Raw genomic sequence first — 17,988 nt, 5'->3', positions numbered from 1 at the left:
AACCCTGGAGTCTATGGAGAGATTTGAGTGAGGTAGAAAGGCAGAAATTAAATGAGAATTTCTCATTCCGCTTCAAAAGCAGGTGTAAAATGCTAATAATTGAACAAGAGCTTTGACTTTGATTAGGCATTCATGCATAGATTGCATGTTGCGAGTGCAATTGCTTTAAAAAATGACAAAATAAAACAACAATTGACAAGAGTATTTGAAAACCACTGAGCTACCAATCGCAAGGTGCTTTTCTTCACCAAACCCGGGCTCGCAGATGAGTCAGTTTCATTCTCACGTCCTGATTCAGCAGATAACTCGCTTACACAACTCCAGCCTCACTTTAGCCCCGTTTGCTTTTTTTCCTGCATTGTTTAAGAATGCTTCTCCACGGGCTCGACTGAAGTGTTGCCTTAGCGAGTCAGCCGGCTAACACAAGATTTGTAATTCCAGAAAACAGGCTTGTGCCAAATTATCTTATTATTTAACGCTCGATTGATGCACACAGCTTGGGTTTGCAGCGATAAAAGTTCTGTCATTAACCTTTATTATTATGTGTTGCTTTATTAGTGGGCTTCAAGTATATACTTGTCTTTTGCAGCTTCTAGATTTAGATATAATATTTGAATACGTTTACACATTAGCATGGCTGTGTTAAATCAGTAGTCTGGTGAAGACTGATGTATTTATTCCTCCTCTTATTGCTAGCAGGTTGTGTAAGTAGAGTCAAAACAAAATATATTCCTTACATATACACTCTCTCTGCTTAAATAATAATAATAATAATGATGGATTGCATTTATATAGCGCTTTTCGGGGCCCTCAAATGTGCGATCCTTCAGGACTGTGAAGGAGGTGTAACTCTTCAAATAGTGTATGTGTAATCCTGGCACTAAATGTTTACGTCTGCGGTGCCTTTTCCTCTTAAAGCATCCAGACTCAAAAAAAACCCCCTCAACTGAAGACCAGTGGGACTTAGCCATATTTATGTCAACTCTAAGTGGGGGTTGTTTAAAGTGATTTTCTTGAGATCATTTCCTGCATTGTACTGCTCAGAAGGAAGTAAGTGGCTTTAGTTTACAGGCTGCCATCCTTCTAGCTCAATGTTGGTGTTTCTTTCTCCTTATTTCTTTCATTTTCTTTCTTCCACTCTGTTGTCATTGTACATTGTGTTGCTTTTAAGACCCATTGACAGCAGATGTGGTGGGGAATCAAAAGGAAACTCTCAGGGATTACAAAAACACGTATTGTTCGTATGCCCATTTCAACTAAATATACATTGACATTCCTATTGTGACATGATACACGCACAGTCATTATGTTTTTTCACTAGTAAAGCTTAAAAATACTGCTTCGTTTTTGGGACTGGGGGTAAATTGGCTATTTATTTCTTTTATACCTGATGATTAATGCAACAAAAGTGAAGTAATTTCACGTAATAAAGTTGTAAAGGACATAAAAGGGAGCACAGCTGTGTAGATTTCCAAAGTTTTTAATGATCTATATATGTGTGTGATTTATGACAGAGTAGTGGGATAGTATGCTGGGTCTGACTGTAGCGCATGGCTGAGAACTATGTATAGTGTCGTTGAAGAGGGGGTGGGAGACACAGAGAAACAGAGATTGTGTGTAATAAGAGAGAGCGCAAGCGAGAGAGTGAGAGGAAAAGAGAAGTGCATGTAGTCAGGAGACATCGAAGAAAGACCGCTTTGGTGATGAGGACACGCAGTGAAGCTGAGTGACTGAAAGAAAGTTGAGAGGGAGAGAAAGATAAAGCGTTAGTTAGAGAGAGGTCAAGTTAGAAATGGAGTAGGTGAGAGAGAAAGCGAGAGAGAGAGTGAGAGAGAGAGAGAGAGAGAGCACACAGGCAGCTGCAGGAGAGACGGGACTGGCGGCTCAAATGTGGACGAGTGTACCTCGGTCAGCCCGGCACTGAGCTGTCAGTGTGGGAGGCAGCGTGGCCAGCTGTAGCTAGCAACCGTGAAGCACTCTCACAGAATGGACTTCAAGATGATCAGTGAGTAGTGGAAATGTGAGTTGCAGTGCAGAGCAGTGTCTTCACACAGTTGAGAAATGAAATTGTGGCTTTCTGCTGGTTTCAGTGACTCAGTGGAGCACAGTGAAAATGCAGTTTTGCATGTGCTTTGTGTCCTCCGTCTTCTTTCAGTTGTTGACAGAGAGAACGTGGTGATTTACCGCTGACTTTTCATGCTTCATTGTATTATATCGTGGCTGACAACATGTCACCAACGGACGTGTTTCTTTATTACGTTACTTAGTTATTTAAGTTTCATTATTAGTCATTTTAAAACCTGGAGAGTCTCATGGACTCTGTGGCTGGTATTACTACTTCTGTTCTTGCTTTCTAATTGGTGCAGAATGCAGACATACACTTTCAGCAATGCAACTGTCTTGTGGTTTTCTTGTGTGAGGTTCAAAGCTGTTCAAAGAGATGTCTTCATTTATATATGTCATTTTAAGTTGTTTACTGATAAAGTGAATGTGTATGTCACTAAACACAAATCTTGTATAAGAAGACTTAAGACTTAAATTTAAAGTGTGATGATGATCAACTGTTGTTGCTTATTGTCACAAAATTGAGGCAGGGGGCAGTAGAAAACGCTGATTTCAAATTTTTAAAAAGTCATTTTGTTATTTAAACATTTGATGAATGACGAATGTCTTTGAGAAAGTATTTTGCGTTTTGACGTATGAGAAGCTGCAGAAATCTGGGTGACTTCACATTGAATTGATCCTTAAAGTAAACACTTCTTATATCTTTATAACTTAGTCAGAGGTTTGTTTTTCTCAGTTGTGATGCTTCTCAGTGTTTAAAAAAATGGTCCTCATTCACATGACAATGTAACTCAATTACCTCCTATATGGATGACAGTTTTAATAAGCAGCAAGAGTTAAGACAGTGTAACTTTATGGAACTGTTTGCTTGATTAGCTTGAACTTTACCTTTGTTTTTGTTTTTTTCCTAGTCCTCACTGAATGTTACACTTACATCTGCAGCTCGTTCTTTGTGTGTAAGCGAGTTAATATCTGAACCCAGTGGTATACTCCCTGATAAGCCAGCAGTCAGACAGATCAGTGTTCGCTGCTGCTGCTGCTGCTGCGTGTCTGTGTATGTTACTGCAGTTGTGAATTCCAAGTACTTGCACTGTTTATTCTTGAGTGTTTATGTTTGCTGCTGTGCAAGTGTTAGTTTGTGCTCTACTGCTGTTTACTACTGCTTGTTGATTTTCTAGTGTGAATGTGTATATGCAAACGCAGGGGAATATCTCGGGTCATATAATGGACTGAAGGTCTGGTAAGCCATTAATTGAGCCAAAGACCATGAGTTTAAAATTTCTCGCAGATAGAGCACTGTGCAAAAAGTGAAAAGAGCTACTCTGCATTTCTTTATGTTTTGCCAAGAGATGGGCAGTTGGACCAACGGTTTATTTAAACTTGTGCAAACAAACATGGTAATACAGTTGTACAGTTCTAACGAGCTTGAACGTCAATATTTGGCACGAGCACCTTTATTCTTCAACACAGCCTGAACTCTCTGAGGCAAACTTCTTGTAATTTCTATAAGTAGTCTTCGGGAATAATTCTCCAGGATTCTTGAAGGACATTCAAAGCTCTTCTTTGGATGTTGGCTGCCTTTTGATCCGTTCTCTGCCAAGATGATCCCACAATGCTTCGATAATGTTGAGGTATGAACTCCGGGGAGGCCAATCCATGACTAATAATGTTCCACTGTGTTTGTGTTTGTGTTTTTACTGAATCCGTATATGCTTTCATTGCATTGCCATTTTGTTTGGGATTATAGTCAATTCAGATGCTTTCTACATAGTATTGAATGGTGGATCGAAATCGGACTGTTTTTCTTTTTCCTTTCTAATTTGTTATTTCAATTTTCAAAATTGAACCAGTAGCTGTTCCTCCATGTTTTACAGATGGTTGTAGACACTCACTGACAATTACTGTTTGGCTATTTGAACAAACGTTTCATATTTGAATTCATTACACCATCAGGACTGTTGGAAGTGATTTTTAGTCCAGTTCTTGTATAATATGGCATACTTTGACCTTTTCTCCCAGGTTCGCTTCCTTAAGAATGGCTTCTCGACAGCCGCTCTTTCATTCTGATGTGGCTTTGGACATGACTTTCAGATACTGTTCAGCTGCTGTTGATGCTGTTTTTGTATGTTTTTTCTCATGCCTGCTGCTTCTTTTGTCCTCTGCTTTTCCAGTTTCCGCAAATATTTTTAAGGACACACTGCAGACCTTGCTAAGCTATGACACGTTTTAACCTCATGGTGCAAATGCTTAAGGAAACCACTTAAAGTTGGTTCTTTAAGTACTTTGGCTTAACAAACAATAAGAAATAAACAAAAAAAATTCTATAAAAATGATCAGGGGCAAGTGCTGTACTGTAGTAAAAATCACAAAAACTTTAAAAGACCTTCAGACAGTCAGGAGAATTATTAATCAAGACCATTAAAAACAAACAAACAAAGTCTGGATCTTGAGAAGCAAGATATTTATTTATTTATTTATTTTTAAAAGAGGGGCAACTCAAGACTTTAACACAGTACTTAAAAAATAGCATGTTTCACAAGATATTGGTGATATATTTATAGGACACGTTTGTGCAACACAAACCGCCTTAGACCTTAGACCGAAGCTGTTTGTGCTGCACCTGCTTGCTCAAGTATGTAGGGCACACGGAGACGTTGTCATCAGCTCTAAACGTCGTTCTGAGAACAGTACATGCAGTGTGTGTGCATGCACATGGCTGGCAAGTCAACAATCATGTTCAAGGTTCATCTTGTTTGGTTAGTATAAATAAATGTGATTCACTCAAGAAATGCTTCTCCCGTTTCGTTTCATGTTGATTGATCATTTGGACAAACAGGGTGAAGCTCTCAAAGCATATGCTCACTGCATGTAATCAATCAGTGCTGGTTGATAAGACTGCTGAAGTGATGATCACAACTGAAATAATTCAATAATGTGGCAAAAGTAACTAAAGTTTAAAGTGTTCATTTTAAATTTAAAAGTGTAATAAAACTGACTTATTGATCTATCTAACACAAACTCAAGTCCAATATTTATAGAGCATGTTTTAAAAGGGCCACAGCTGATTGAGGTGCTGTTCACGTTATGGGACAGACAAGAACAAGATTATTTCACAGCACGGAAATGTGAATCAAAATCAAAATGTAAATAAAACAAGTGAGATAAACCTGATACCTTAAAACAGAAGACAAATCTAGAATGAATATATCAAGAAAATAAACACAAGAAGGAAAATGTGCACTTTAAACATTGTCATTTCCCAGCTCTCAGTGGCATGCTGTTTGTTAAAACAGAGGTTTAACCATAAAAAGGATGTTCAGACCATGCACTTGATCCACAGCTGTATTTAGAATGCAAACACACACACTCACACATATTTATATTCCGCATGCATTATAGATGAGGAAGCTCATGCATAAAATGCACAGGGACATCATGGTCATTTAGTCCGTGTTCGTGCTCTTTCGATCTCTTGATGCATGTTCAGTTTTACCCGTCAGTGTTGCTCAAACGAACGATTACGATGTGCAATTTGTAAGCGCCCTATTTTCCTCAGTCCAATCTAATCCACAGCCTTCTTCCATTGAGTAAGTGCTCCGTGCGGTTGTTTATTTTTTTGTCACTGTTGACATAGTACAGTATGTGTGCAGCTTGGCCTGAAGAATTCAAAGATAGCGTGCCCGAAGCAAGCTAATTAAATGTTACCATTTACTTTGACAGAAAACATAGATTGTCACCTCTTTACGGTTTGGATGTTTCTTTTTATTTTAATGCACATTTGCATTTCATTATTTCTGCAGAATCTCTTAAGACCTTTTTTGTTTTCCCTTCACTCCCTTGGCTGACAGCTTCGTCCATCTGTGTGTTGTCTTGTTTAAAGGGATGAATAAATGAATGATTGAGAACACTGCATGGTCATGAAATTCATATAGCTAATTTGAGGAGGTGTCTCAATTTCCACTTCACAAGGCTTGCTTGCAATAACACTTCTGGGGTAGAATTGTGGAGATTGATCATCTATATGAGAAAAACTATCACTGTCATTTTAATTATTTAACACAAATTAACTGTTTTAAAGTCACCTAATGGAACTGATGTTTACAGTTAGTTCATTCTGATAGAGCTTATACAAGTATCTGTATTTTAGCGCATCTGTACAAGGCAACAAGAAGAGCATCGACTTTATGTTATTCGATTCAGCCTTTTCCGTTTCTGATCTTTTTATGCAAGTTAAAATGGTTTTGTTTCACAGCATTTGTGTGAAATGGTATGTTAAAAATGGGATAATATTTATTCTACGTAATCTATCTATGTAAGCAGACTCTTCAAGCCACATTTCTCTTTTTCACCTGTCAAATTATTTCTATTGTGATTCATTAAATGCACAAGTGTCGTTGAAAAATGTGCTCAGACCTGTAACTTGCAGTTCTGTCTCTCCGTAGGACATTTAAAGGATTTAGTGGTTTCTGCTGTCTCTCTAACTGTGATAAATGGCTACAACTTGCTCTGCAATGTAAACTATAGAATTTCCAGCTATTTTTTTACTGATTCCTTCCTTCCTATCTGTCTTCTTTCATTTGCTTTGTTAATTTTTCCCTCTGTTTCCTCTATCGTACTGTTTTATTTCTTATGCAAAGTATTTTTTTTCCTCCTCAGCTGATATTTTCCTGCTTCCCTACTTTTTATTTTATCGGTTAAATTATTTATCCTTTCTTCCTGCTTCCCTTCCTTCCTCCTTGTCTCCTATGCTTAGTGTGTCCGTCTTCTTATCACACACACACACGCACACGCACACACGCACACACACACACACACACACACACACCGTGAGTTCATTACACAAGCTGTGAGACCGGATCCACAAATCAAACTGTGTAAATAAGCAAGTTTTGTTCCTGTGGAGCAGCCGCTGCTGTTGCCATGCCTACCTGTTGCACATCTCAAGGGTTACCAAGGACGACCTTTAAGTGTGCGTCTGCTTCTGTATGCATCCGCGGTGTTGTATCAGTGTGACTGTGGGAGGGGGTTGGAAGGTTTCTGTGTATGACAGTTGACAATGACCAGAGAGTCTGTCTAACTCCTGCTGTTCATTTTATTTCAAGTACGTCTCCTTGGATTTCACGAGGTTTTACTGTCGGCAATCTAATTCCCATTAATTCAACACATGAAGCTGATTCTGTGGCAGACATTTCACTCCAACATCTTCCTCCCAACATCCTTAACTATAGAGATATTGGTGACATCTCCTTGCTTTTGTCTGAATGTTATAGATATTTGTCTCCACTTGTAGGAGTATGGAGGCTTGGGAAGGTTAGGTTTTCCCAATGACTAAAATAACTGTTTTATAGCTGAACACAGGTGAAACTTCTCAAAGAGTGTTTCCTGACTGAGCTCTTGCAGTGAGAAAGTTCTGTTTATGTGGCATCCATCCCAACAATGTACAGAATGTCTACCTGGCAGCTCCTGCGCCATTGTAGGAACTGTCCATTAGTCCTTTGTTAGCAGAGATGAGGACAGGTTTTGTGTGTGTGTGTGCGTATATGTGTAAACAGACAGACTAATGGGCCTAACTGAAATCCAAACATAGGATCTGGCAGGTGATCAGTGGTGTTTACTTCCCGTGGGTGAAGTGGAGCTTCTCTCAGTGGATGGAGGAATAGAGAGTGTATAGTTTACTGGCAGTGATGGATCATAAGACTTGGGGCATGCACAAGAAAGCCAGAAAAACAAGGCTTTTAAACTTTTATAGTGAAAGTTAAGTATCTGTTAAGATAATGTTTCACTGTTAATCCCTCCTCTCTCCCTCAATCCTGTGATACCTGCTTTTAACTGGTGCGTGCATGCATGGTCTCTGCTTTGCTCTCATTTCTGACGGCTTCCTTTTACTTAGAATTGTTGAGCATAGATGCTGATGTATAACCTGACTAAATCTTTTCTTGTCTTTATCTGTGCACGCAGAGCGTCAGCTGGCCAGCAGCATGACCAGCAGCAGCACTCTTCCTCCCAGTGTAAGCGGGATCAGTAAGGAGCTGGCAGAGCTGCGCCACCTTGTTCAGTTCCCCGAGGAGATCGCCTGCATCCTCACAGAGCAAGAGCAGCAGCTTTACCAGCAGGTATAAGAGAATTTATATAAAATATACATGAGGGGGAAAGCAGAGGCAGGAACGTGCAATTACAGCTGTCAATATGATCCTTACACTTTATTTGAAATTGTACAGCTGTGTTTTATTGTGGGGAGGTTTAGCAAAGAAGTTGGATGAGGAGAATAGTAGGTGGTGGTAAGTAGTGTCTGTAATGACACAACAATCCCAGCCATTGATTGAGAGAGTGCTGTCTGTCTGCAGGTCTTCCCTTTGGACTACCTCTATTTCCTCACCCGAGACCTGGGCAGTCCAGAGTGTCAAACTAAACGCCACCCAAACCTCAAGGCTTCACTGTCAGCGCCCGCCACGCCCACTCAGCGAAGTAACGCCGTGGAGGAACTGGTGGCGCGATTCAACGAGGTGGGTGGGGCTTTCTGTCTACTTTGTCTGCACTCCACGAATCTTTTAGCACACATGTGAATGTAGTTACACAAGGATGTTACACAGCCTGTCTAGTTCTCCGCAGCTCAGGGTTTACAGCAGGATTTCAGACTGGGTAGAAGCACTGACACTGCACAAACGTAGCTTAACAATTAAAAGCCTTGAGCGACTTTTTATATACACAGACATGTGTAGTGCATTCAGGAGACTCTCACATCTTACGCAGATACATTTAATGAAGTTGTGCCAAAGGAACCATATGGAGATAGTTTTCATCTTAAGAGAGCACTTTTCAGTTAATAAGTTAGTTGTCCTTTGATGATTAAGTGGCATTGAAATGCAGTTCTTGCAGTAACATAAAAATTTAAATGGCAATTTTTCTCTTATTTGCTGTGCGAGTTATACGGACCTATCATGAGCGCAACTCACTCACGACCATGTTCACCGGCTTAAGTAACTTAACACCCCCCGAGCCTCGCCTTGTTCACGGCGAATGACTTTGAAAATGCACAAATCCACTGCTGCGAAAGAGAAAGTGCTAGAGAGATTGATTGGAGATGATTATGTCATGTTTAGGTCGCATGCCTCTTCGCATCAGCTGGTTTTCATTTAAGTCAGCCAGAGGAGAAGCACGAAAGACAGTTTTCCAAATGTGCAGTGTTGCCATATATGGTCACAGTGGAACGAGAGTCATATTGACAGCACTGAATCTCTCCTTCAGCTGCCTTTAATTGTGTCAGGTTGGGTTTTACCTTTCATTTTTGAACTGTGGAATATATTTCAAGGTTAAATTATTACTAGTTAATTCACCTGACTATTATTTTTATTTTCCCTGATAAATAGTTCACAAACGTTTCATGTCACTGACTGGATCCACTGTTTTTGAGATGGTAACTAATTAAGAAGTTTATTTCCCCACTTGTAAGACAAGACTTTTTTGATAGAGTTCATTTTTAAGGCATGTGTGGGAGTGAAACATTAATCAGTGAAACAGGATTGAGAAAAACATTGGGAAGCAGGGAGTTGTGAGCAGTTTGGGCCTCCAAAGTGTTTAGCTTTGACGGGACCAGTGTGTGCTCGAGTTTGTAATGGTTCTCTGTTATATTCCATTGTGTAATTCGTGGATCAAGGAGAAACTGACCCTCACAGATGAACTAATACCACAAGCACAAATGGCGACAGACAGACAACAGGACAGACAGATGGACAGGTGGACACACAGACAAAGATCAAAGAGGGGGGGGGATCATATAGCCAGATCCAAATTTGGATGTGAGTGTGTGTCTGCAATTCTATCAGAATGCTTTTCAAAACTGCCTTTTCATGCTTCTATGGGAAGTTGCTGTATTCTTCTCATATTTACCCTTTGCTGCTTTCCTGTTCCATTATATGCTCTGTGTACATTTGTACATATATATCCTCACATCCTGTCCTGCTTGTCGTCATGCACAACACTGCATACGCACTTTTGCTATCTGGAATACCTGAAAAGATGCCAACTCAGTGCGATCCCTTGATGTGTGGAAGTGCAAAAAACCACTTTGCAGATGGACAGAATGATTTAGATGGTGAGTGTAACTAAAACCCCGATGCTGACATGGCTTCGCATTATGTCATAATGCTGAAAGTGCATGATACAAGATTTTCATGCGTGGCACGCAAAGAGCAGGGGAGTAGCAGATAAGAGACCGGAGGGCTGCAGTGTTGTTTTTCGGTAACCAAATACAGTAGATTGCAGAACGAGCTTCTGCTCCACTGAAAAGTTAACATGTAAACCTCGAAAGCCCCAGGAGGGAATTTCTGTAACTGATTCCCTGTATCTGATCAGGCTGACAGTGATTACAAATGTCAGAGGAATTTCTGACTCTCTAATAAAATCAGCCTATTAAAAGCGCTGTTTATTTAATTGCAGTAAGTCTTCCGGAGATGAACCTTGATAGGCTCGTGCAGTTTGGTTTGGGGAACATAAAGTGTCCAATGGGCCAATGACCTTATGGCTGGGGGCTTTAATTTTAGTGTCAAAGACAAGAAAATCTAATAATGCATGTGTCTGATTTCTGCGCTTGTTTGTGCTATAGTTCATGGACAGGTATGGGGAGTGTATGAGAAACATTTTTGGAACATTTTAACAGTTTTTCATCAGGCAGTATGGAAATGGAAACAATAGGAAGAATAGTTCCTGTGTGTGTGTGTGACTTTATTTAGTCCCTGTCAGGTCAGATGTTGGTGGGCTTTACTGATCCTTACGTAACCCAGTAATAGATCTCTGGGTCAGGGGGATGTTTTTACCACCTCCAAGTGGATTAAAGAGTTTCAGTGTGAGTGCGTTTTTGTTTTTATTGTGTGCCAATGCATTCACGGGGCGCTAATACAAAGAGAAAAAGACACCAGATAGTTAAAACAGGCCAGATTGAAATCTGATCTTTTCCTGTGTTGTGTACCTGTGCTCATACAGAGAGGTCGAGCCTGATGCATATCTGCTGTTGCCGTCATGTCTTTTGCTTGTGCTTGAGGTCAGTCAGTGTAGAGACGCAGCGCAGCTGATAGATATCCGATCTCATTCTTTTTTATGTGTGTGCATGTGTGGAGAGGTGTCGGGGTGAAAGTGTGAGGCTAGCTGGTGCAGTCCTGTGCATACATTGCCACATTAGGCACAAGTTTCCAGAGCAGAATTCATGAGCGCAGACATGACCGTACACTTTCAAGAATTTTAGGTGCCTTTGGATGTCGTCCCGTGTCCCCCATGTTTTATCATACCTAATACCAGCCTTGTAACAGCACACCAGCACACTTAAAAAGTTATCCAGGGATTTAGTATGATGTCACCTGTTATATGGATATTCCACTAAGAAATATTGTGCTAGTACAGTAACAGCATTTCTAATATATACTTCCGGCCGCTCCCCTGCTACAAGGGGTCACCAAAACAGGTCCTTTAATATATTTGAATTGGTGGAGTTTTATGCCACATGCCCTCCTTTACCCAACGCCAGTGGGAATATGTGTCTCCAGCTGTAATCACACCAACTATGGAGGCATTACAAGCCTTTCCAATAATAATTCCAAAACATTAGGGGCGTATAAGTTACAGACAAATTGTATATAGTAGAAAATAGAGTAGAAAATAACCTGTTTATTTTCCACTTCCTATGAGGTCTATACATATTTTTAAAAATGCAAATGTTTCAAACTTGTTCTGCTTGTAATGCATTCAAAAGGCAATAAAGTGCAAGTTAAACCAACAATAATAATTAAAAAAAAACAGCCTCATATTGGGTATTTTCAATGTTGGAACTTAATGTTTCTTTAAAGCCAAAATGTTATTCACTCCAAGGGAAAAGGTGATGAATAACCAGACAAAGATGGTGCTGTGAGTTACTAGGGAGGTTTTCTGCAGTTTATGTGTCAGCTTACTTTGTAAGTAAGATAAGAGCGCAATAAAGTGCAGCTGTTGTTGGTGCTTGATTACGATTGTAACAGTTGGCAATACTGAAATGCGAAATTCTGAACACGCAGGTGAGTTCGTGGGTGACGTGGCTGGTCCTGACTGCAGGGTCCATGGAGGAGAAAAGAGAAGTTTTCTCATATCTGGTCCATGTCGCTAAATGCTGTTGGAACATGGGAAACTACAATGGTGTCATGGAGTTCCTGGCTGGACTCAGGTTTTAAGAAACACAATGACGCAACTCAAATACACCCACCTACTGAATATACAGGCAATTTATTATCTGCACTGTTCTCACACAAAAATATCAATGTGTTCTGTTTTGTTTCATTTTTTTCACCCTTCAGATCTCGTAAGGTGCTGAAGATGTGGCAGTTTATGGACCAGTCAGACATCGAGACCATGAGAGGTTTAAAGGATGCCATGGCTCAGCATGAGTCCTCCTCTGAGTACAAGAAGGTTGTGACCAGAGCTCTTAATATCCCAGGATGCAAGGTGGGCCTATGTTTACCCCAATGGCATTTGATCCTCTAACTCACTGACCTTGGCTGCACTGTAATTTTTATTTTTGTTTTTTTTTTTCTCTTACACATATACACTGTAGGTTGTGCCATTCTGTGGGGTTTTTCTAAAGGAGCTAAGTGAAGCGTTGGATGGCACAGCAAGCATCATCAGCCTCAAACCGTCTCCTGATAACATAGAATACTCGATAGAGGTGCAGAAAACACCTGCAGTCATTCGCAAAAATACACAGATCTGATAAAACTGACACTATATTACATATTTGATATCCTGTTAGTATAATCCATCTTGCACTGCTGTTTCTGCCTCCAGTTTGTGTCCGATTACAGCGGCCAGCGCAATTACTTGTCTCGATCTGGCCCAGATGGGCTCCATGTGCCAGAGAAGGAAGCTACTGTGAGCAACATCCTTCAGATTATCAGGTATGTGCATGCTTAATGACTAAAGCGATGGTGTTTGACACAGTCGTCTCTCCTGTTCTTTACTTTATCCGTCTGTTTGACTCTACTGTTCCTGCTCCTTAGATCTTGCAACCGGAGTTTAGAGGCAGAAGATCCTGATGACGCGTCCACCAGTCCGTCTTCTACTGGCCCGTCCCCCGCATCCAGAAACAACTCCTTCAAAGACCGCAGCCACAATCAGTTAGTTCAGTTTCTTCTCCCCCCCTTTTTTTTTAGTGTGCCATCCAAGCTTTTGTTGTGAGATATTTCAGCGTGCAGTGTCAGGTATGAGACCCTAGAAAAATGAGGTGTCTTGTTAAAGAATATCCCAGAATAGCATCTGTTTACCGTGACCGGGTCTTGATTCTTTCCAGTTGACGGATAGTGTGTATTTTAACGCAGTGTAAGGGATGTTCATGTAAGTAGTTTAAGGCATACAGGAGAAAGTATTAAATGGTACATAGCATGCGACCAAATTCACCAAGACCCAAGGACGTCATGAATCACTTGACTGGCTTTTATTTTTACTATTTGTCAACTGCCGATGAACTCTGCTTCATCATGCTGATGTGTTGATTTAATACAAAAAAAGCAACATTTTGCTGTGCTTTCTTTTTCTTTTTGACTTTTATTTTGACTTCCTGCTCTCACGTTGCACAAAAGTTAGTAATACTCATGCTCTCACTTTACCATTGTGTTATTTTACATTTTTGGTTACGTTTTTGGTCCTCTATTATGGCAGCCTGAAGATTGTATTGTTTAGCACTGTGACCCTTTCTATCAAAGGTCTGTTTCCAAAATTGGATTCTTTATTTTGCTGGTCATTCACAGACAATGACTCATGGACACAGCAGAAGAATGTTATATACAGATTTATATCAGAACTGCGAATACTGCCATGCTGTGAGGGCTTGGCTTTGCTGGTAGCGCAGTTCTGAGCAAAATCACAATAGATGCAGTGCATTCATTAGCTTGCTTACAAATGTGCAGCTACAACAGCCTCTGTTGAAGCAAACAAGGCACTGCAATTTAGCGATAGACAAAAGTTTAACATTTAACAAAGCCACTAAGCCTTAATGATTAATGCACAGCTATTTTAAATGTAGGGGATATCCTCAAGTGCCAAGTAGGCTGGATGTTCACCAAAGTCTTATTTTGGATTAGTGCGCAGTTTTCTTTGATAAACACCAGCGCGAGATAACAGGTTTGTGAAGGAACACATTTGCAGATTGTTACTGAGATGAAGTGATGTTGACATGAAATCTGTGTGGGGCAGAGTTAAAAAAAAATAGATAACAGGTTAGTTTCCTGTCAGGACAGGAAGGAACAGAGTTCTGGTTGTTGTCAGCATTCTGGTGGCAGGTAGCTAATAACAAAGGCTGGAATTTGGAGGACGTAGAAAGTCATTTAATTCCAGCTGTGATCTGTTATGTTTGCAGTCAGGAAACCTGGACCATTTTATGTGTTTGTAAACTGTTTTCTCAGATTCAGACAAATTATTCGATGTTAGCACAGAATTTGGAGTTCATAGCTTCATAGTGTGTATCTTTCTTAAACATAGACTACAGTTTCAAAAAAATCACCTTTCTTCTGTGTTCTGGATCTTTTTCCCACCAGCACCCACTTGAAAAAAAGACCTCAAAAAACTACTGAAAACTCTTTATGCGTTCTTTTTTTCGTCTCACATCCTCTCTTCGTTCTTTGTTTCCTGCTCCCCTTCTAGTTCCCTTTCATTTAAGACGACTCCAGAAAAAAAACATGTTTTGTAAGTTGTTTCACAGTATAAGTTACTGGAATTTGAACAATGCTTGCTATCATCAGTATGTTTCAGATTACGGTTTAATTAGAAGCATGAGCAGTGACTAATGCATGGTACTTTTTTCTTCTTTTTTTTTGCTTGATCAAGCCAATGCTTGCAGGATAGGTTCAGTTTCTGTTTGGTTCTTCTTAGTTGAGATGCAGGTCATTTCTTATGTCTGATTGAATTGCTTTTTAAAAATAAAATGAGTCCTATGAATACAGAGATGTGCATTTGGAAAATCGCCTCGGAAATCAGCATGCAAAAACTTTAAAAGACGCAAAAATCTTTGGCTCTTAAACTTTCTTTCCAAACCCATCTAACCCCCGTCCGTCTTCAGATTCTCGGTCGGAGACTTGTCGGATTCAGATGGTGACTTGTCTACCGAGCCGGTGGTGAAAGAAGTGGAGTTTCAGGGGACCGAGGAGACGCACAGAGCTTTTAGCCATGGCACGGAGCTCATTCCCTGGTAAGAGGCTCAAGCACACATGCAAACACATCCAGCTGTTGGTGCCTCAGCAGACGTGCGACAAACTCTTGTGTTTTTTTCCAGGTATGTGCTGTCACTACAACCAGACATTTACCAGTTTCTGCTGCAGGGCGCTACGGTCATTCATTACGACCAGGACGGCCATGGCAGTGCTCGCTGTCTGCTACGTCTACAGCCTGATAATACAACACTCACTTGGGGTAAATTGCAAGAGTTTAGTATTAAGAAATTTGACCTTATCTTTTACTGAGTTATTCAGCAACCTCGTTCTTCATGAGTCATATTCATATAGGATACCAGTTTACCAGTGTAAGGGGGTGTGGGAGGCTTGATACGCTGAAATCACTGCATCAAACCTTCCTTTTCTCAGAACTTTTTTAGCATGTTTATACCTCAAACAGACGAGACCAATTTCCTCTCTCGTTGTTTCTCTTTAAACAGATTTAAAGGGCATTATAAAAAAAGTATATTTTTTATTTTAAATGTGCTTTACGTGTTTATCTACAGAATAAAAGCCTCAGTTTAAACTGCTTGTAAATTTGTGCATTCATGCAAGGGCTCTTCAATTTCCGTTTGCCGTTACAGCAGCTCAAACAGTCATAAATATGTTGATTTACGGCAGGTAAACCTCAAAGCGGAGGCCCTTCCCCTGCAGAGCAACCACTGGGATTGGGGCAGGCTGTAGTGGCTGGGCTAGCAGAAGGCCTGCTGGACCTGGGAATAGTGAAGGTTTGTCATAAAAAGAAATCTTTTTTTGGTTTTGTAGATTTTAAAAACCCAGATTAGCTTTCAAGTTCATAACTTTGTGTTTATTTGAATGTGCAGGCAGTGTTTCTGGGCCATCAGGGTGTCGATGTTCATGCTGTATGTTTGCAAAACAAGCTGAGTCAGATGACAGTGGAGGAGAATGGCCTCAGCCTTCTGTATGGTCTGAGTACCACAGACAATAGGTTGGTGCCTTTTTATAATCTATTAGGATTCAAATGCACTTTTATGTAGAGTTACTGTTACACTGCTAAAACATTTTCATTTTACTTAAAACTAACTAATCTCCTGACTGATGCCATTAGACTTCTGCACTTTGTGGCCCCCAATCACACGGCACAAATGCTCTACAAGGGCCTGTCGGAGTTGGTGAATGCAACCAGGAAATTAAAGAAGTTTCCTGACCAAAGGTTGCAGTGGCTGAGGAAGCAGTATGTCAGTTTGTATCAGGTAAAACTCTAAAAGTACATGTCTCTCTCCCATCAATTTTTTAATGATTATTATTGACACTGACTGTATTTTATAAGCCTGTAAAAATGTTCAGCACACAAAGAAGGATGGAGGAGTTGGATGGATGAAAAGAAGTGGTGTGTGTTTAATTAACAGTAACATTTGTATTCATCTATTCTAGGAGGACGGCAGGTATGAAGGCCCTACACTAGCCCACGCCATTGAGCTTTTTGGGGGTCGGAGGTGGAATATGGGTACGGGTGGTGGAGACAAGGTTGGAGCCCAGAAGAACAACCCCCTGTCGAATGAGAAAGCCAAGAAGAAGAAGAAGGTTCTTGCCAGGGTCAGTAATTTGACCTTTTGCTGTAGTCATGGATGCTAACTTTAGGTTTTAGGTTTTTCACAGACTCATTTTTGACATCGGTCTTTTTTTCCTCACACCTTTAACAGGGAGACAGTGGGGATGCAACCGATGACGAGATGGTTTCCAGGAAAACACGGAGCTGTAAAGAAGGACTGTATCGAAACGGTCCAGAGTCTGACAGCATCGACCAAGAAGATCCAGGTGATGTTACCTCACTCATGGTAACATGTAGAAGTTACAAGGCCAGATCAGTTTAATTGGTGTTTTCTAGAAACCCGACCAAATGCTTCAGATCTTATAATTTTCTGTCTGTGTGACCGATCTTTATTCACACTCTACACTCTTTGCCTCCACAGAAGACAGCATCCCCGGATCATTCTCCCTCACATCCAGTAAAAGCCCCGGATTGCTATCCTCTTCCTCTTCCTCCTCCTCTTCCTCCAGCATGGCAGGGTCCAACCCGACCCGTCCGCAGTCTTCTCCAATCCTTTCGGGAAATGCTAAATCCCAGCCAGGGTATGTGAAAAATGACTGTAGCGGGGCACGTTTGACCCCACTGACGTCTAACACTTTATTTTTTCCATCCCAGCGAATATATGTTTCCTTTTCTTTGGGGCCTGCAGGGCATGGAGCAGCAGATCGTGGCACGGCCGGGGTAAAGGCTGTTTCAAAAGCTTTCAGAATCTCATGATTTCTGACAGCACAATGAGCTTCATCGAGTTTGTCGAGCTTTTCAAATCATTCAGGTAAATGATCTGATCTTGTGTTTCTTACATTTCTTACATGTTTCCAAAGCAGAGGAAGAGATGTCGGCCGTGCTGGCTTCATTCAGTTCAAGTTCTGACTATTTAAATATAACTTCTGTTTTATCTAAAAATGCATTTTTCCAGCTAAGTGTAATGACTCATTGTTCACATATGCTGTATGTCATATCACATACTGCACATGCCCTGTGCAGTGCTTTTGGAGCTCAGGCCCTCTTGTTATATAACTACTGTTCTTATCAATAGTAGCTAAAGACAGTGATAAAACATATGCAATAAAAAATACCTCTCAAGGTTATTGTGCCAAGGGCATTTTCCAAGCATTCTTCATAATATTTAGCTTGCATGAATTCTTCCCCAGT

The 17,988-nt window shown here is 40.5% G+C and overlaps 1 protein-coding gene across 7 annotated transcripts in view; it reads left to right on the top strand.

Moving 5' to 3' along the window:
• The window catches only part of plce1 (phospholipase C, epsilon 1), a 65,858-nt gene that overhangs the window by 28,201 nt on the left and 19,669 nt on the right, over positions 1–17,988 (top strand). For 4 of the 7 annotated variants that reach the window (XM_005747369.1, XM_013914413.1, XM_005747370.1 and 1 more), the window contains exons 6-22: positions 8,023–8,177; positions 8,409–8,567; positions 12,105–12,250; positions 12,381–12,528; positions 12,638–12,748; positions 12,868–12,977; positions 13,080–13,196; positions 14,719–14,760; positions 15,134–15,262; positions 15,347–15,483; positions 15,906–16,012; positions 16,109–16,233; positions 16,354–16,498; positions 16,680–16,841; positions 16,949–17,063; positions 17,219–17,378; positions 17,486–17,608. In XM_005747369.1, the coding sequence (XP_005747426.1) occupies positions 8,023–8,177; positions 8,409–8,567; positions 12,105–12,250; positions 12,381–12,528; positions 12,638–12,748; positions 12,868–12,977; positions 13,080–13,196; positions 14,719–14,760; positions 15,134–15,262; positions 15,347–15,483; positions 15,906–16,012; positions 16,109–16,233; positions 16,354–16,498; positions 16,680–16,841; positions 16,949–17,063; positions 17,219–17,378; positions 17,486–17,608 (2,191 nt within the window). Of the gene's footprint in view, positions 1–1,858; positions 2,006–8,022; positions 8,178–8,408; positions 8,568–12,104; positions 12,251–12,380; positions 12,529–12,637; positions 12,749–12,867; positions 12,978–13,079; positions 13,197–14,718; positions 14,761–15,133; positions 15,263–15,346; positions 15,484–15,905; positions 16,013–16,108; positions 16,234–16,353; positions 16,499–16,679; positions 16,842–16,948; positions 17,064–17,218; positions 17,379–17,485; positions 17,609–17,988 lie in introns of those variants that run through there. The other 3 variants (XM_005747368.1, XM_013914416.1, XM_005747371.1) reach the window with 2 other exon arrangements.

The sequence above is a fragment of the Pundamilia nyererei genome, unplaced genomic scaffold (genome assembly GCF_000239375.1).
Source record: "Pundamilia nyererei isolate P.nyererei 1_Seehausen unplaced genomic scaffold, PunNye1.0 scaffold00196, whole genome shotgun sequence".
Lineage (NCBI taxonomy): Eukaryota > Metazoa > Chordata > Actinopteri > Cichliformes > Cichlidae > Pundamilia > Pundamilia nyererei.
The sequence above is the reverse complement of the archived record's forward strand: the minus strand, read 5'-3'. Positions and strand labels throughout refer to the sequence as shown.